Source organism: Balaenoptera musculus, chromosome 1 (assembly GCF_009873245.2).
Source record: "Balaenoptera musculus isolate JJ_BM4_2016_0621 chromosome 1, mBalMus1.pri.v3, whole genome shotgun sequence".
Lineage (NCBI taxonomy): Eukaryota > Metazoa > Chordata > Mammalia > Artiodactyla > Balaenopteridae > Balaenoptera > Balaenoptera musculus.
In genome coordinates, this window is record NC_045785.1 from 161747344 (window position 1) to 161765039 (window position 17696).

The 17696-nt window shown below is 40.3% G+C and overlaps 1 protein-coding gene across 1 annotated transcript; it reads right to left on the bottom strand.

The window, feature by feature from the left end:
- Nucleotides 1–1371: 1371 nt before the first annotated feature.
- SRP9 (signal recognition particle 9) lies at nucleotides 1372–12038 on the bottom strand. The gene is made up of 3 exons (XM_036825960.1): nucleotides 11826–12038; nucleotides 7233–7301; nucleotides 1372–3503 (listed from the first exon to the last, which is right to left on the bottom strand). Exons 1-3 carry the CDS (start codon nucleotides 11895–11897, stop codon nucleotides 3384–3386), a joined length of 261 nt encoding a protein of 86 aa, XP_036681855.1. The 5' UTR covers nucleotides 11898–12038; the 3' UTR covers nucleotides 1372–3383.
- Nucleotides 12039–17696: the final 5658 nt, after the last annotated feature.

A 17696-nucleotide genomic window follows, 5' to 3' on the forward strand; every position in this document is an offset into this window, starting at 1 on the left:
CCACCTGCTATTTTCTTTTCAGAGTCCTCAGACAGCTGCTCTGTGCATTCATAGCTGTATTCAGCAGAAGAGCCATGGCGGAGTGTGCTTCTTCATCTTTATCTGGAACCAGCCCAATCACTACTTTTAATGTAAGAAAGAAGAATGAAATATTTTGACTTTCTTCTCATGCTATCATAAATTTTAACTGTAGAACTAGAGGAATATTTTCTGTTTTAAAAAGAAATAATACTAAATACTATGATATTACCATTACCACAACAAGGTATTTTTTACTAAAAGGGAAACAATAAATATTAACGAGGGATTTGGTTTTGTTTCATTTCTAGTAGGCAGAAAGGAGTACCTCTTACTGTCCTTGGGCAATTAATTTCACATTTCACTCATTTTGAATTAGTTTTAGAATACAGCTGACCCTTGAACATCACAGGGGTTAGGAGTGCTGACGCTCTATGCAGTAGAAAATCTGCATTTAACTTTACAGCTGGCCCTCCAGAACTGTAATTCCAACCAACTGCAGATTGTGTATTACTGTATTATGCATTTTTGAAAAAAACTGGATATAAGTGGACCTGTGCAGTTCAAACCCGTTGTTCAAGGGTCAACTGTACTTTCAAGACTATTACCATCATATTGTTGTGTTCAATTTTTCTAAGGGTAACAGAAGATATCAACTATAAAATGCTGCCAACACTGCCTCTAATCACTGACTTAGAGCTGTGACTAAGAGATTTTATATTTTTAAGACACAAAGTTGGCAGGCTAGGGAGAAAGGAGAAGCCAGCCCTTTCAACAGAGAACATATGTAGCCAACAACGCTTAATGGGCTCTGTGCTCCAAGGAGAGTGGGTCTTTCCAAGAGAAGAACAAAACTGCTAACTGTACCTAGAATCTTAATTACTATGATGACTTCATTTGGATTACCTTAGGGTCAGCAGCATTTGATCAAATACATCACAAAACAGTTTGCTAAAAATTAGTTCATGGGGAATTCTGTGGCAGTCCAGTGGTTAGGACTTGGGGCTCTCACTGCCGGGGCCCGGGGTTCGATCCCTGGTTGGGGCACTAAGATCTCGCAAGCCGCACATGCAGCCCCCCAACCAAAAAAAGTCCATGAAAGTGTGATTATAATATCTAGAAATACTTCCTAATAAAAGAAAAAAATCAGAGTATACAGCATTGCAATTTTCAGAATACATAATTTGGTGTTTTATTATTTATATGGTCTTTAAGAGATTCAATACTTTCACCACCAATTAGTTCTCTTAATAATTTTATTTTGTGTAGATACAAATAAACATGTTTCAGATTTAAGGATTTCAGTTTCCCCCACCACATAAGAACACTCCTCACGGGGACAATCTTGTTTTACTTCACCTGCCAAAAATGGCATTTGATAATAGACATAGCTCGGTAGAAAAGGCAAACGTTACTTATAAGTAACTATTCAATTACAATTATGAGAAAACTTAAGAGCTGGCTACTTATACCCAGTCCCCTGAAAAATAACAATCATAACAATAATAGTAATAATAGCTACCATTTATTGAGTTTTACTGTGTTCCAGGTACTGTGCTAAGGGATAAAGGGGATTATGCCATTTAACTGTCAAAGCCCTATGAATACTACTGTCAGCCCAATTTCCAGAGAAGAAAATGGAGGCTTAGAGAAGTACTGTCTCAAAAGCCACAGAATTGGGGAACAGTGGAGCCAAGATTGCAACGCAGGCAGTCTGCCTTGGAACCCCTGCTCTTAATCACTGCTGCAAGCTACAAGGACTCAAAGAACTCAAATAGAAGTCCCTCCCATTCCCGGTTATCTTCATAAAGTAGTGTTAAAAAGTGGAAGATGGGGACTTCCCTGGCGGTCCAGTGGTTAACACTCTGTGCTTCCAATGCAGGGGGCGAGGGTTCGATCCCTGGTCGGGGCACTAAGATCCCACATGCCGTGGAGTGCAGACAAAAAGTAAAAAAAAGAAAGAAAAAAGTGGAAGATGTAAATGAAAAAGAAAAAGGCCAAAAAAACCTCCGGTTATCCTACTATGGGGGGAAAACACCAAAACCCAAAAAACCCTATACTATTTGATGTTACTTTTCTTAATCAAGAAAACAAAATGCCATAGCATACAGCTCAGAGAAAGTCATATAATAAAAGTACCAAGAAACAAAATAAATAAAAATGTATATATAGCATCATTAAGCTCACTTTAGTCTAAATAAATATAGAATATCCCAGTCAAGAAATCAGTAATTCTTGAGAAGTTAAAAACTTAAAGAGAAACAATATATATTCATGTAATATTTTATTTACTGATCTCTCTGAAACATGCCAAAATTCATATGGCTAATGGAACTTTCCATGTTAAAACGCTGGTCAACACAACAAATTCCTAACAAAAAATATTTTAATGTAGGAATCAACATGTGAACATTATATTTAGGTGGTAAAACTCAGGTTACAAATATAAGATAAACATCAAACAATATCATACTTCTGGTTTAATGGAGAACAGTTGTGAGAGTCATGCTTAACACCCTGGTTAAGTAATGAGAGAAATGGGTGGGGGTGTCATAGAGGTATGCAAAAATTTAACAGTTCAAATAATCCTTAGCCCTTCTGAGAAAACATAGATGGCAAATATGTGGCAAATATTTCTGTAATATGGTGGTTTCAATCCATTAGTGAGCATTCTGCTCATGCATTTATAGTAACAGCAGATGTTTCTGAGCACTGAAAATTAGATTCAAAGTTAGTCTTTGCTCAACAAGTTAATGATACTATGAATCCCTTATATTTAAAAATATAGTTTAAATTTGTAAAGTTTAAGGTAAAGCATACTTGTTTTCATAGTTATTTTTAGATATAATTGAGACTACACTACCATATATAATCAGCTATACTGCTGTGCAGTTAATTCCAGTTACCATTATTTTATATTTGCTGGTCATCAACAGCACAAAATTTATGCTCCAAAAGAAATATATCAATCCAGCAAAATGGTTCCATTAAATTTTTCTTTTAAAGACAGATTAACTAAATTTAAGGAAGAATTGGCTTTTCTTGATATCTCATTTTCAAATTACTGATACAAACTTACCAGAGAGTAATTATTTATTTTGCCTAACATCAAACAATCTGCAAAGTTTCCAAGATAGAGCCATTTCTTGTTCCATTTCCAAAAATAAATAAAGGCTTTCTAACTGGAAGCGTTTACAGTCCTAGCTCTCTAAAGTAAACATTAAAAAACAAAGTACAAAAAATGATCTCTTGGCTTCTGAATAGCCCACTTAGTTACATAAAGTATTTTCTGTCCCAACACTTTCTCAAATTCAAAAGATATTTACTTCCTAAGAACATGACAAACAGTCTTCATTTCAAACCATTCAGTCCGTTTCCATGGCAACACTGCGGGATTCCTTGGCCACCATAAGTCGCATTAGTTGACTGTGGAATTTCTCAATCTTCTTTACATCTTGAGCTTGGTCTGTTCTATATACCAAACACTGTCAGGAATTTTAAAAGCACACATTAACTATGTAAAACTAGATTATCAATGACGTAGCAAACATATGATTGGATAAAATTTTGAGTCTTTTCCTACCACTGTTTTGCTCTACTTCCTCTGGAGGTCATACTAAAGGAATTACATTCAAGTTTCCAAGTCCCCAACAATTACATTCCTTAAGTTTAGTATTTTATAATATTTTAAATGCCACTGCTGTGGTTAAAAAACAAAGTGAACTCTATTAGAAGCTTCTCAAAAATGACCAGTTGAATAATGTATTCAAATTCTGCCATGGTCTGATGAGAAGACTTCAAGATTGGAATTAGATATTTTCTCCCTGGGATCTGGTCATAAATGATTGAGTTACAGTGGGAAAAGCATATAAATCTTAGGATCCCTTTCTCTATTTGTGAAATGGGAGGGGGGGAGGGTTAATGATAATTTTTTAAAAATCTGGAATTCCTTGCTTACTGCTGGTCACTACCTAAATCAAACAAGATAAATCTATTCAACCTTGATTTTTCTGACATTATTTATAATTTTTAAACCAAACCAAATTCTTCCTTGCTATAAATTCAATTCTTCATTAGATAGATACTTATGATCTGTTTATCGTTGGCCATAAAACCATTTGTTCTAGAATCTTCAAAATTATCAAATTTAAGCTGGCAGTCTTTTTTTCATCTTGTAACACTGATCCATTTTTCTTTAGCCCATCTTAGATTCACGTGAGTTTTAAACAATGGGAGCTTCATGATCCTACAGTAATATTCATCAACTTAAGTAATTTGGAGTTCAACCCCATCACGCCCAACTGATCTGAATTCATACAGCCTTTAAATCACTTACTTAAAAAAATTTTATCCACACATTGTACAAATTTGTCTAACAATTTTGTAAAGTGGCCATAATCATCTCCACCGTTTCAATTTTAGTATATGTTCTGTAGAAGAACAAATACCTTCTCACTACAGTTTAGTGAGAAGAACAAATACCTTCTCACTAAAATACACAGAAAGATTTTAGGTCCACAGAAGAAAATATTATAAATCAGTCATGGCATTGGAAAAAAATGATGCATAAATGGGACTATAAAAAAGTCAAAGCTCCATGACGATAATAATGAAGTCTAAGACGAGTTTTGTGAAGGAATTATTAGCCATTAAAATGAATTACTGAAGTATACAAACTTTTCTTTAAGAGTCATTAGAAAACAAATTTTTATGTTGGAGTTGATTCATATATTTACTGTTTAGGAGGATGGGTTTGATTGTGTCTTTGGTCCCTTCTAGACATGGACTAGTTCTCAGTAGTTTTAAGAAAGGGAACAAAAAGTATTTTTCATATTTAGATCTTGTCATAGGAATCATCAATTTTAAATAAAGTTCTTTCCAATACTGCTTACCATGAATCCTTAACTATATTTAATCATTACCAGAGGCAAAAAGTCATCATCTGGAGATAAAGCCTCTTGTATTGAATTCAATTCTGCATTTTCCTCTATTTTTAAAGCAGGATATACCAATTTCTCTTCAGTAGATATATCTATTCACTCTGCGACAATCATAAGTAAAATTTTTCTCAGTGTGAATGCTCAAGATTCAAGTATACATTTACTGAATCTACTAAGTGCAGGCACTAGTGCTAGGCACTTCCACATATTTCATTTACACTCCACAACAACCCAACTGGGTAAGCAGACTATCACTGTGGCACTTCATAGACAAGAAAATTATGGCCCCAAAAGCCAAACTTTTGGCCTGAACTTTCCGCAGGATGAAATGCTGGTAGATGGCTAAGCTAGGATTCAGATCTCTTGAATCTAGGTTTAGCACAATACAGCTCAATTTATTCTTCCTTTTTCACATTTTCCCAGTTACTTCACCAAACTCAACTGGTTCTTGGAAGATATGGTAATCATTAAAAGATCTGACTTCACACAACCTCACAATGGAACCCTGAACACAAACATAGTAAAATATATGACCAAAAAGTCATTTTTAAAGTCACTATTAAATTTTTAAAAGAATTAATCCATTAAAAAAAAAGTGTTTGCTAAGTACCCTCTGGGTCAGGACACCATGCTAGTCACTACAAATACCGGTAAGAATATTACTGATCTATCTTTATTTTGAAGCTCACAATCTATTAAAAGTCAAATGTGATAAGACAATTGTGACACAGCACAAAAAGAGGCAGAAATAAAAGTAAGAGATGAAGCAATCCTTTTGAGCTGGGTTTTGAAAGATAAGCAGCAGGCTTGTCACACTGGGGCAGGGGTGGGATTCAATACTGCAGAGATGGAAACAGACTGTTCAAAAGCTCAGAGGCCTCAGACAGCATGGCATATGAAAGGAGCCCTTAAGTAACATTGAAAAGACGAAGATTAGACAGGATATGAGGGTGGAATTTACATTATGAGTGATGAGAAGCCACTAAAGATTTTTTTTTTTGGCCACTAAAGATTTTTAAGCAGGGTAGTAACAAGCAAATTTGCATTTTTAGAAACCACTCCGGCAGGGCAGCACAGGACGACTAAAGGATGAGCTGGAAGCAGGGACACAGTTAGAGCCTATTCTACTAGTCCAGGTGAGTGACGTTGAGCCCTTAAAGTTACGAGGTTAGCAGTCAAGATGGAGAGTTCATGGCAGAAAATGAGATGAGGGAGCTTGAATCAATAATTCACAAATGCCCAGCAAAATGTATGGAACTTATCGGAGGATCAAAATACAAGTTTTTCAAATGAAGGAATAGTTAACGTGAGAATGAGGGAAAGGAAGAGACCAAAGATGATCCCCAGGTTTCTGAGCAGGTAGATGACAGTGCAACTAACACAGAAAAAACAGGAAGAGCCAGTTTGATAAGACATGATGAGTTCCATTCTAGACAGGCTAATGTTAACGAGGAGAGGAGGAAGGATGCTCAACTTAGAGCTAGTCAGGAAGCCAAAAGAAAAATATGAGCTAAAGGTACAAAACTGGAAGCAGACAGATACAGGCAGTACTGGACTTAATGGGTTGGTCCAGAAGTGGTATGAAAAGATCAAGAACAGAATCCTGGAGAAACCAATATTTATGGGGGCACATCAGTGAAATAATTAGCAAAGATGAATGAAACAGAAAAACAAGATAAAATGGAGCACAGATGCCAAAATAATAATTTCTACAAGAAGTGGTTTTCTCAGAAGCAGCCAGGAGGTCGCATAAAATATGAACTGCTGAGACTACTGGGTTTGAAAATAAAGGGGCGGCTGCTGAGCTCTCACCGAGAGCAGTCTGAGTGGAAGACTTCATGCAGAAACCAGATGGCAGAGGGGTAAGGAATGAATGGGGTGTGAGGAACAGACAAGAGTGAGCAGACAGGGGAGGTCAGAAATATAATTATAGAGCCTATAACTTGTGTTCAAATACCATTATTTACTTCTCACACACGTATAAAGAAACCTTTACCCCTCATATCCACTTTTGTTCTCTACGTTCCTCTTGCTTCGGGTCCGAAGAGAGCAGTTATTAAACTACACTTAACATACTGCATTAATGAAGCAAGTTGAATTATCTTTCCAAGTGCCTATAACAATAGCTTCCAGACCAAGGTTCTTGACTTGGGAATGCAATGTGAAATAAGCATCCTAATGGGTGACCTGCATAAATTCTATGTAAATAATTTCAAACAAATGATTAACTCAAACAAATCTGAAAGTATGCAACAAGTAAAAATGTATACTTACAACTAAATCATCTGTTACTTTAATACACAAACTCCCATCAGAATGCCTATATTTGAGAACCACACGTGCCTGAAATAAAAATACATATTTAGAAACAGTGAAGTCAGAAGACATTTCTCATAAATAATTTAGTCTTCAGGTGGGCTAAAATGGATCCTTTTAGAATTAATAGCCAAAACATCTAAAGGCACCTTTACTGTAAACTTATTGAAATGCGGGAAAACAGCATTTTGTTCATTTCTATTGCTGCAATTTTTCTGAGACTTAAAATAAAGTCAGGTATTTTATTTTCAGCCACTTTGAAGAGATGTACTGAAAATTCCCAAGACACATCCATATTCAGAGAGCCTGTGAGACTCTTAAGGTGGTTTGGCATTTCTTGCCAGTAAGAATAATATACTGAAGGGTATTCACAGCTTGCCACCTCAAAGTATACCACTTAGGCATAAGGAATGTTTTGAGCTGAAGGCGATTAGCTCTCTGCCCTTTCTGGCCAAAAGCAGGACATAAATTAACCTTTGTAAAGGTGACATAAGTTTCCAATTGTAAAGGTGTTTCCCTCTCCCTGGGAAAAGAGAACAAGGTTTGTTCCCTAACAAACCTTACTAAACAACTCTTCTTTCCCATACCTTTCCTAGTCACCTTCTCACAACTTACCCTCTCCCAGAAGCCCCAAACCTCTTTTCCTTTGTCCAGCCTCTTTCCCACCCTTTGTTAAGATGGCATATAGGTCCCAAGTTCCTCAGGTCACATTTCTTTGTGAACTTCTGTGCTATGTATGTTTCTACCTGTTAATTTGCAGAGCCCCAGTTATAAAACCTAAGAGAGTAAAGGAGAAAGTTTTTTCTCCCCTACAACACCAACACACCTAGCCACAGAGGAATGATAGGAAAAGAAGGGGAAAAAAATAGCAGAAATGGCTAGTTAAGTTCAAATCCATTCCCCAGGAAAAAGCACTGCAGTCGCAGTTCATACTTTCCATTTTCCCATGGCTCTCAGGAGGTGGACTCAGGCTAAGTTACTCAGCAAAATCACATCTTTATCATGATGGCACAAGATGTCCCCATCGACAACTTTCTAAATCCAGAATAACTCCTATATTGAGTGCCATGCTACACAGCACTTTTTGTTGTTTGGTATTCTACAGTTAGGAAGCCAAGGAAATGATCTAGGTATTACGATATTCCAATAAAAGAAGACATCTCCCAATAGAGTTTACACCTTCCATGAACATTATTTTTACTTCTTTAAATGATGGATTCAAAAGTGTACTGCAGCAGAGTCAAGTTTCTTGTTAACCAAAATAAATAACTCTTGTTTAGTTTTAGCTAGCTGTTTTAAAAAGTGCTAAGTATCTATAAGCCAAAACAGGAACATAATTTTAAAATGGTTACAGTGTAGCACAGGACCCTCAAGACAATTCTGGAAACTAGATAAAAAGGGCTATTAGAGCTTTTCCTACAGCTTTTCCCATTATGCTCTCTGCTCTCCTGGGATTGCAAAAAAAAAAAGTCATACCACCCTGAGATTTGTCTTGGTGAGGGAGGAAAGGGAACACACCAAGCACTTAAGTAGGTATAAATAATGAAAACTAGGTTAAGTATCTTTAGACTACCTGATTCTATTTATTGAGCTATTAAATTGTTTTACATATTTAAAAAAATTCAGTCCTCCAGAAACAAAAGGAAACTGAAACTAAAAAATATACTAAGCATGACAACTACATAAAGTTTTAACTCTCACTTAAAAGAATCACTGGTGAGTAGGAGAAATGAGAGTTAAAAGGTCTGTGGTAATATAAGAGAGTCCATTTTGTAACTTAGGGAGCGCCTAAGTTACCATGCCAGATGCCACTAAGAGAGAAAAAGAAATCAAGGTTCTTGCTTTCTTAGGAACATTGAATTCAACCAAGCAAAATAATCAAAACATAAGACAACATAAATTAAACCCTATAAAGGCATATACAGGTAAAATGTTAAAAAGAGAACACAAGTAATTTAGATTGGGAGAAGGGGAAGTGTAAAAAGGCTTTATGGAGATGGCTTCAGAAACGCATTTTTTTTTTCTTTTAGGGAAGAAGTTAGGAGAAAAGCTGAAGTGGCAGTCTGAAGATGTGATGCATTATGTAGCTTCATGAGACTAGGGCTGAGGATGGTGGAAGTGGTGGAAGACAAAGCCAGCAAGACTGGAGAGAGGGTCAGACTGGGGACTGGGAGTCCGGATGTCCACCAGCAATCAATGAAGAACCAGTTTTAAAGCAGGAAACTGAGAATTCAATTTTTGTGTTTTAGATAGCTGTGGTAAGAGAGTGAAGAAGGGATTTTAAAAGCAGGCAGACTAAGAGGTTATTACATGGTCCAGAAATAATGCCATCTTCAGTTAGAGCGGATGCAACAGAGAATGGTAAAAGGTGATGGATGTAATCAACAGGGAGAGAAGACAGAATTCTGTAAAACAGATCCCAAAGAGTTCTGACAAAATTTCTTTTCTTTTTTAGTCCCAGCAGTATGGACCGGTAGAGATAGCATGAACATGGGGTTTAGAGATGTGAGTTCAAATTTTAGCTTCATTTCTTAGAGATTAAGCAAATCATTTAATGTATCTAAGATTGTTTATTCATCTACCTCAAGGGGCTGTCTTAATCGTTCACATAAATTATACAAATAAATATATATATAAAATGTCTGTCACATACAAGGTACTCAATATAACTGTCAGTCTCTCCCCACTCATCCCCTCACCTTCCTATCAAAAAAATCACTAGTTTTTAACTAGTGCAAGGCTATCATAAAAAGGCACAAGTTTTTAGGCCACTGGAATTTTCTGATTGGGGAAAGAGCTCAAAGATTCTCGCTCTCTTGCCTATACTAGACATGCCTTGTTCACAGCAATGCTCTATAATTACCATTTTATTTTCATTTTCCCTAAGAATGACCACATTCTTAAAATATGATTACTCTTGATGTGAATTTGTATATTCTTTACTATCTTTTCAAATATTTTTAGTTTACACTGTGGGTACTTCTGGACAAAAATCCTGTATTGTCCTCATGGTGTACTGCTTAAAGAAACAGATGGCCCTACAAACAAAATCTACCAAATGGAGGAGCCAGAAATTGTGTCATAAACAAAGTATTCAATTTCAATAATATCTAACTCATTTCATAATTTGTTATTATTACATCTTTGTATTGCAAAGAATGAAACTAAGAATGTTTTACAGCTTCTTGTTACTTATCTAGGTCTAAAAAGCTAGCAGGATTTTTTTTTTTTTTTTTTTTTTATAAATTTATTTATTTATTTATTTATTTTTGGCTGTGTTGAGTCTTCGTTTCTGTGCGAGGGCTTTCTCTAGTTGCGGCAAGCGGGGACCACTCTTCATCGCGGTGCGCGGGCCTCTCACTGTTGCGGCCTCTCGTTGCGGAGCACAGACTCCAGACGCGCAGGCTCAGTAGTTGTGGCTCACGGGCCCAGTTGCTCCGCGGCATGTGGGATCTTCCCAGACCAGGGCTCGAACCCGTGTCCCCTGCATCGGCAGGCAGACTCTCAACCACTGCGCCACCAGGGAAGCCCAGGATTTTTTTTTTTTTTTTTTTCTGGCTGCATGGGGTCTTCGTTGCGGTGTGCGGGCTTCTCATTGCGGTGGCTTCTCATGTTGCGAAGCAGGGCTCTGGGCGCGCGGGCTTCAGTAGTTGCAGTACGTGGGCTCAGTAGTTGTGGTGCACGGGCTTACTTGCTCCTCGGCATGTGGGATCTTCCCGGACCAGGGATGGAACCCGTGTCCCCTTCATTGGCAGGCAGATTCTTAATCACTGCGCCACCGGGGAAGTCCCCCTAGCAAAATTTCTAATTAACAGGGAGCTGCTTCAAATATTATTTAGATGACAATAAAATAAATAAAAACCTGAGAGGAAGAAAGGTCAAGACCCAAATGCTATATTCTCATCCTTGCGACTTCTCTGCTTTTTAATAATAAGCTAACCTCTGACACTCACTTGTTATAATTTTTGTGGGGGCCATGAATGAATTACAGGGATCCATGGGCCCTCTAAAATTGTTTACAAACTTCTACGTACAAGTGGATTTTTCTGAGAAAAGGGTGAAGCATCTCATGTTCTCAAAAAGGCAGTGACCTCCAAAAGATTAAGAACCACTAAGCTAATGGCTGTAGATGCCTCCAAACTGGGGTCTTTCCAAAATTTCTCTGCGGTGGCAGAAAAACATAACCGTTTTATCTTACACGAGGTAGTACGGGACAAGGGCACCAAAACAGCTGAGGGACAGAAGGCCGAAACTGCAGGGGGAGAAGCGTGCCCTTAGAGACACGTAAACCAACGACAGCCATAAGGGATGTTCAGTGATTGGGGGCGGGGGAAAGCTACCTAAGGGCCCTGAAATGACCCCGATCTTGCCCGTTTCAGGGCTTCACCGGGCCGTTAATAAGGGAGGAACAAGTGGACTTGGCAGGGTCCGTCTCTCCTCACTCACAGCACCTACTAGGATGCTGGAGAAGCTTCGGAGGCCGAGCGGACAGCAGAGAAGTTATCCTGATCGGGGGCTGGGACAGAGGCACTGGCCCCTCCAGTGATTTACCTTCATAGGGTCTGCGAGGTAGAGCTTCTCCGCTGCGCGACTGAACTCCTCCCAGGTCTGGTACTGCGGCATCGTGGGCCCGCGGCAGAACAGGAGAGGGAGGCAAAGCTACGGACCTGAGGCGACGCGACGCGGCCCACCTACCTCCCTACCTCTTGCAGCCACCTACCGCGGCAGAGACCCAGCCGCTCAAAGATGGTGGCGCCTCTTCGCACCAACGCCTCGTTCCATTGGACTGCCCGTACCGCCCTCGCCCAATGGGAAGGAGGGATGTTGCCAAGGAGGAGGTGGAGCCCCGAGCGTGTGGCTCTGGGAGCTGGTCCAGAGAAGTGGAGAGCAGGGAAACGATGGAGGTTGCCACAGCGCCCCCTGTAGGACTGGAGGAGGATCTGTCCCGCTGTTCTTCGGGCTGGACTCCAATGGTAAAGCCCAGGTTTCTTCAGAAAACGTTAAGCGGCTTAGTGATAAGCGCTGGAGCTACAAGAATGGAGACATTAGGGTCCAGCTGTCACACCTACAGCTTAGTAAAAGAGAGAGGAGACATAAACACAAGAATGCAACCGAAACCTTTATGTGATGGATATTTATGTCGGGTTAGTAGAACACAAAGGAAGAGTGAGCACGTGTGGGTGGGGGGATGCTAATAGTGATGGCACAAGCTGAATCTAGATAAACATGGTGGATGTCCAACAGGTGGGCAAGGCGGGGCAGGACATCTAGGCCCACTTTAGATCTGTAGTGTATTTAATGTGAGAGGTATTTGGGGGATGGGGGAAGAGAAGAATCAAGGGAAGAAATCATGTCATCACTTAAGCCAGAAGACATTTGAACTTTGTTCTCCAGGCAATGGAGTGATGTAGAAGGGCATTTTTCTTTAATCAAGTTTATTGAAGTATATTTTTTTGTACAATGAAACACACCAGTTTTAAACGTACAGGTTGATGCATTTTGACACACACACACACATTTATATATTAAAACCATTGGGTATATGCTCATATACCAGATACCACAATCAAGATAAGGAACATCTCTATCTCCAGAATAGTTCCCTTATGCTTCTTTATATTCAATCCCACCACCTGCACCCTTAACCCCGGACAATCACTGATCTGCTTTCTGCCACTCTAGTTTTCCTGCCCATGCAAGGGCTTTAAGCTGATTTGCATTTTATAGGGCTCCAGCTTCACACAAGGACTGAAGTGAAGTGGCAAACCTGGAGATGGGGAGACCTCTTAAGATGCTCATGCAGTAATACAGGCATATAGATAACTAAAAAGGACCTACTGTATAGCACAGGGAACTCTACTCATTACTGTGTAATGACCTATATGGGAAAAGAAATCTAAAAAAGAGTGGCTATATTGTATATGTACAACTGATTCACTTTGCTGTGCACCTGAAACTAACACTACATTGTAAAACAACTATACTCCAAAAAAAATTTTTTTTAAAGGATATATTGTACAGCACAAGGAATATAGCCAATATTTTACAAAAAAAAAAAAAAAAAGCCATGATCTGAATTAAGGCACTAGCTTAGGAATGGAGAGGAGGAAACAGTTTTGAGATTTACTCAGTGAATGATGTGGGGTATGCAGGAGAGGAAAAAGTAGAATGACTCCTGGGCCAGTGGAGGTGGTGATGCCATTGACTGATGCAGGAGAAAGGGAAGAAGAACAGGTCTGGGGGAGATTGGGGAAGACAATGAGTTCAGTTGTGAACTTGATGAGTTTGAAATATCTTTGGGACATCCAGGTGAAGATGTCTGGTAGCTTAGCTGGGTATCTCCATCGGTAACTCCAGGAGTGGTATGAAATAGGAGTCATCAGCAGATAGGTCTTAGTTGAGCCTTCCTGGGGAGAGGACACAGCATAAGAGGAGAAGACTAAGGACAAATCCTGCGAAACAGCCACATGTACAAAGGGTTAGAGAGAGGGAGTAGAGTTCGCAAAGGAGGCGAAGCAGAAATTATCAGAGGGATAAAAGGAGACCAGGAGTGTCTGGGAAGTGGCGGGGAGAAGGTTTTGAGGAGGGAGTAGTCAGTGGTGTCAGATGGCGGGTAGAGAGCAAGTACAAAGAGAACTAAAATGAGTCCACTGATTGTAGTCATTGGGAGGCCATTGGCGACCCTCAGCCAGAGAACCCTCAGTCAGGCTGGGGTTCGGGTAGAACTGACTGAAAGAGGCTGAAGAGGTAGAAAAGTGAAGGCAGTTGCTTTATACTCTTCTTTATAAGAGCTTAACCACAAACAGGAGAGGAGGTAAATAAAAAGATACGAAATTGAGTTATTTGTGGTGAGGTGGATGGACCTAGAGTCTGTCACACAGAGTGAAGTAAGTCAGAAAGAGAAAAACAAATACCGTATGCTAACACATATATATGGAATCTAAAAAAAAAAACAATGGTTCTGACGAACCTAGGGGCAGGACAGGAATAAAGACGCAGCGTAGAGAATGGACTTGAGGACATGGGGAGGGGGAAGGGTAAGCTGGGACAAAGTGAGAGAGTGGCACTGACATATATACACTACCAAATGTAAAATAGATAGCTAGTGGGAAGCAGCCGCATAGCACAGGGAGATCAGCTCGGTGCTTTGGGTCCACCTAGAGGGGTGGGATAAGGAGGGTGGGAGGGAGACGCAAGAGGGAGGGGATATGGGGATATATGTATACGTATAGCTGATTCACTTTGTTATACAGCAGAAAGTAACACAACGTGTAACGCAATTATACTACAATAAAGATGTTAAATAAATAAAAATTAAAAAAAGAAGAGGAGGTAAGAAGATGGCCCAAAGACACCAGTAAAGAAAGTGTTATTGTTTAAGATGGAAAGATTTTGTGCCTGTTTATAACTTTCAGAGAAGGAATTGTAAGAGATGGAAAGATTAAAAAGTACAAGAGAGGGCTTCCCTGGTGGCGCAGTGGTTAAGAATCCGCCTGCCAATGCAGGGGACGTAGGTTCGAGCCCTGGTCCGGGAAGATCCCACATGCTGCGGAGCAACTAAGCCCGTGCGCCACAACTATTGAGCCTGCGCTCTAGAGCCCATGAGCCACAACTACTGAGCCCACGTGCCACAACTACTGAGCCCGTGAGCCACAACTAGTGAAGCCCGCGTGCCTAGAGCACGTGCTCCACAACAAGAGAAGCCACCACAATGAGAAGCCCGTGCACTGCAACAAAGAGTAGCCCCTGCTCACCGCAACTAGAGAAAGCCCGTGCGCAGCAGTGAAGACCCAATGCAACCAAAAATAAATAAATAAATAAATTTATAAAAAAAAAATACAAGAGAAAGAGGAAAGCAAGATTTCAGCGGAAACATGAAGGGGAGGACTAAAGGCACAGATGTATGAAAACAGGAGAAGATTCAGCATTGCCTTTGAGGTGGTGGGGAAGGAGGGTAAGGTGGGTAAGGATATAGGTGAGTATGTAGATATGAGGACAAGAAGGTAAACTTTCTTTGCCACCTAAGAGGCAAGGCCATCTTCTAAGATAGGAGGGCAAGAGTGGGTTTGGAGCCTTGAGAAGATTTAGAAAAGCCATTGTGCGAAATGAGTAAGGAAGCAGACCAGAAACTTAAAAAAAAGTATGTCAAACAGAGTTGAAGGCCCAGCTGAAACTGTAGATCATACCTTGGGAATTGCCCCAATCTGCACATCTGCCCCAATCTGGATGGTCTCCAGCACCATCCAGAAGCTTGGGTCTTAGAATGGAAAAGGCAGATAGTAGGGATTTGCAGGGTATGCAAGGCAGAAGGACAAGGGGACAAAAATGTTGAAGGTACAGGCAAGAGAGCAGTTGAAGTGATAAATCATGGGATAATTAATTGGGTCAAAAGAAAGAGTTTAAGGGACCAGGTCTCTAGGAAATCTGAAGGTAATATAACAGGAAAGAGGAACTGAAGTTACGGTCAGATGAGATATTGGGGTTTAACATTTTGGAGGATAAAGGTTCCTGGGTTGTCCATACTAGGATCAAAGTCACATATGAGTAAGAAAGGGGATAAGACGAAGGAGAAGGCTGTGAGCCTTCTAGTATATAGTGTATATATGTCAGCAGCCCAAATGAGAACAGAGTTGGGGGAGCCATAAAGAACAAGGCAGAGAGGGCAGAGTCAGAAATAATGACCCTCTGGGAGGAGGGGTTTTTGCCTGAAGGTGAAAACAATGGGAGTGAAGACAATGCCAACTTTGCCTTCATCACAATGAGGAACATAAGAGATCAATTCAGCAAAACATATATCAAGTGCCCACCCTGGGCAAGCACCAGGAGCTGTGCTAGGCACTGGAGACCCGGCAGTGAACAAGAAAGACCTCGTCCCCGCCTCATCGAGATCACAGCTTAGAAGGTAGGGTGACAATAAAGAAGTGATTTCCATTGTGAGGGTTCCCATGATGAGTTCCAGTACCCGCCGAGCTTAGCCCAGCCCAGCCCCTAAAGAGAGAGAGAAATCAAGATGAGGAAGAAGGTAGAGGCCCTTCTTCATTCAAATGTTCCCAGCCACACTTGGGTGCATTCTTTAAAGTAGGTTATTCTTTCCAGCTGTGGAGAAATAGCTTCCGAAGGGCTATCAAAGAGTGTCCTTTATAAATTGCTCACACTTGCACGTGTCAGAAAAGAAAAATTCCTTTCATTCCCAGTCAGGAAGAGCAGGGCCTCCACACCCTCTGTGGTTATCCTTTTGGCTTCATCTTCACACACGTATCTCATTTGAGCACTAAAACAACCCTGTGAGGGTGGCCCACGAGCCCTTATCATAATTCTGAAAATCTGAAAAGCTCTGAAAAACAGAAGTATCTTGATATCTTGGTGGAAAACCTGACCTGACCTCTCATAAGGCTATTTGTAGTCTTATTTGTCCAAGTTGGTGTATTTGATTATAGGGTGAAGCCTAGTCTCTGCTGGAGGTATTATGTAATATAGGGCATGTGTACCATATTACCTTTCTAGAATCCAGCAAGCTGTGAATTCCGAAAGATATGTGGCCCCAAGGATTTTGGATAAGGGATTATGGACCTGTGCGACTCTCCTTTACAAGTCTGAGAAATAAATTATACTAAACAGATTGGCACTGGACTTTCCTCTCCATTGTTCAGCAAGTGACAAGCTAGCAGATGTTAATAACGACAGGAAGTGGTATGATTAATTTTGATTTTTAGAGCATGTCACTAGTGGCAGTAGGGAAGCTGGATGGGTGGAGCCCAGCCTGGGTGCGAGGTCAAAACCAAAAGCCTTTGTTCTTTCCCCTGCATTGGTTGCCTCCTGTGATTGTTTTCTTGTCCTTGCCTCCCATTCAATTCCATTCCCACTACAGTGTCTTCCACTCTGTCCCCACCACACCCCTCAACTGAAGTTGCTTTCACGAGGTCACCAACTGCTCTCAGGGTCACTAGTGACCTTCATATTTCACAATCCAGCAGACAGCTCTCAATCTTTTCTTGATCAGATTATTCAGCTGCATCTGAGGCCATGGACCACCCCTTCATCCTTACAATTTCCCAGCTGCTTGGCTTTTTTGACTCCATCCTTCCTTGCTCCTCCTTCTACCTTTCTGGCTTTTCCCACTCTGGCTCTGTCTTAGCCTCCTGTGCCCTTTTGGCCCTTCAGCACTTCAGCACTGGGCCCCAAGATACCAGACTTTGATTTCACTCTCTGTAGTTCTTTCTGTAGTTCTTTGGGTTTTCACTTCCACCTCCAGGCTGCTTAGTCCAGACTTCTTCCCTGAGCTTCAGATTCATATAGCCAAATGCCTGCCAGGCCCCGGGGCTAACCCCGGAGTTTAATTTTGGGAGATGAAAACAATTTTTCAGCAAATTGAAGCAATTTATAAGCCATAAATGTTATGCCTCCTTTTAAACTTATTTTATT

Excerpts from the sequence above, each read along its gene's own strand:
- SRP9 (XM_036825960.1), bottom strand. The coding sequence starts at position 11,897 with ATGCCGCAGTACCAGACCTGGGAGGAGTTCAGTCGCGCAGCGGAGAAG. Across the intron at positions 7,302-11,825 it reads ACCTCGCAGACCCTATGAAG|GCACGTGTGGTTCTCAAATA; the intron begins GTAAATCACTGG and ends TTTTTATTTCAG. Across the intron at positions 3,504-7,232 it reads AAGTAACAGATGATTTAGTT|TGTTTGGTATATAGAACAGA; the intron begins GTAAGTATACAT and ends AATTCCTGACAG.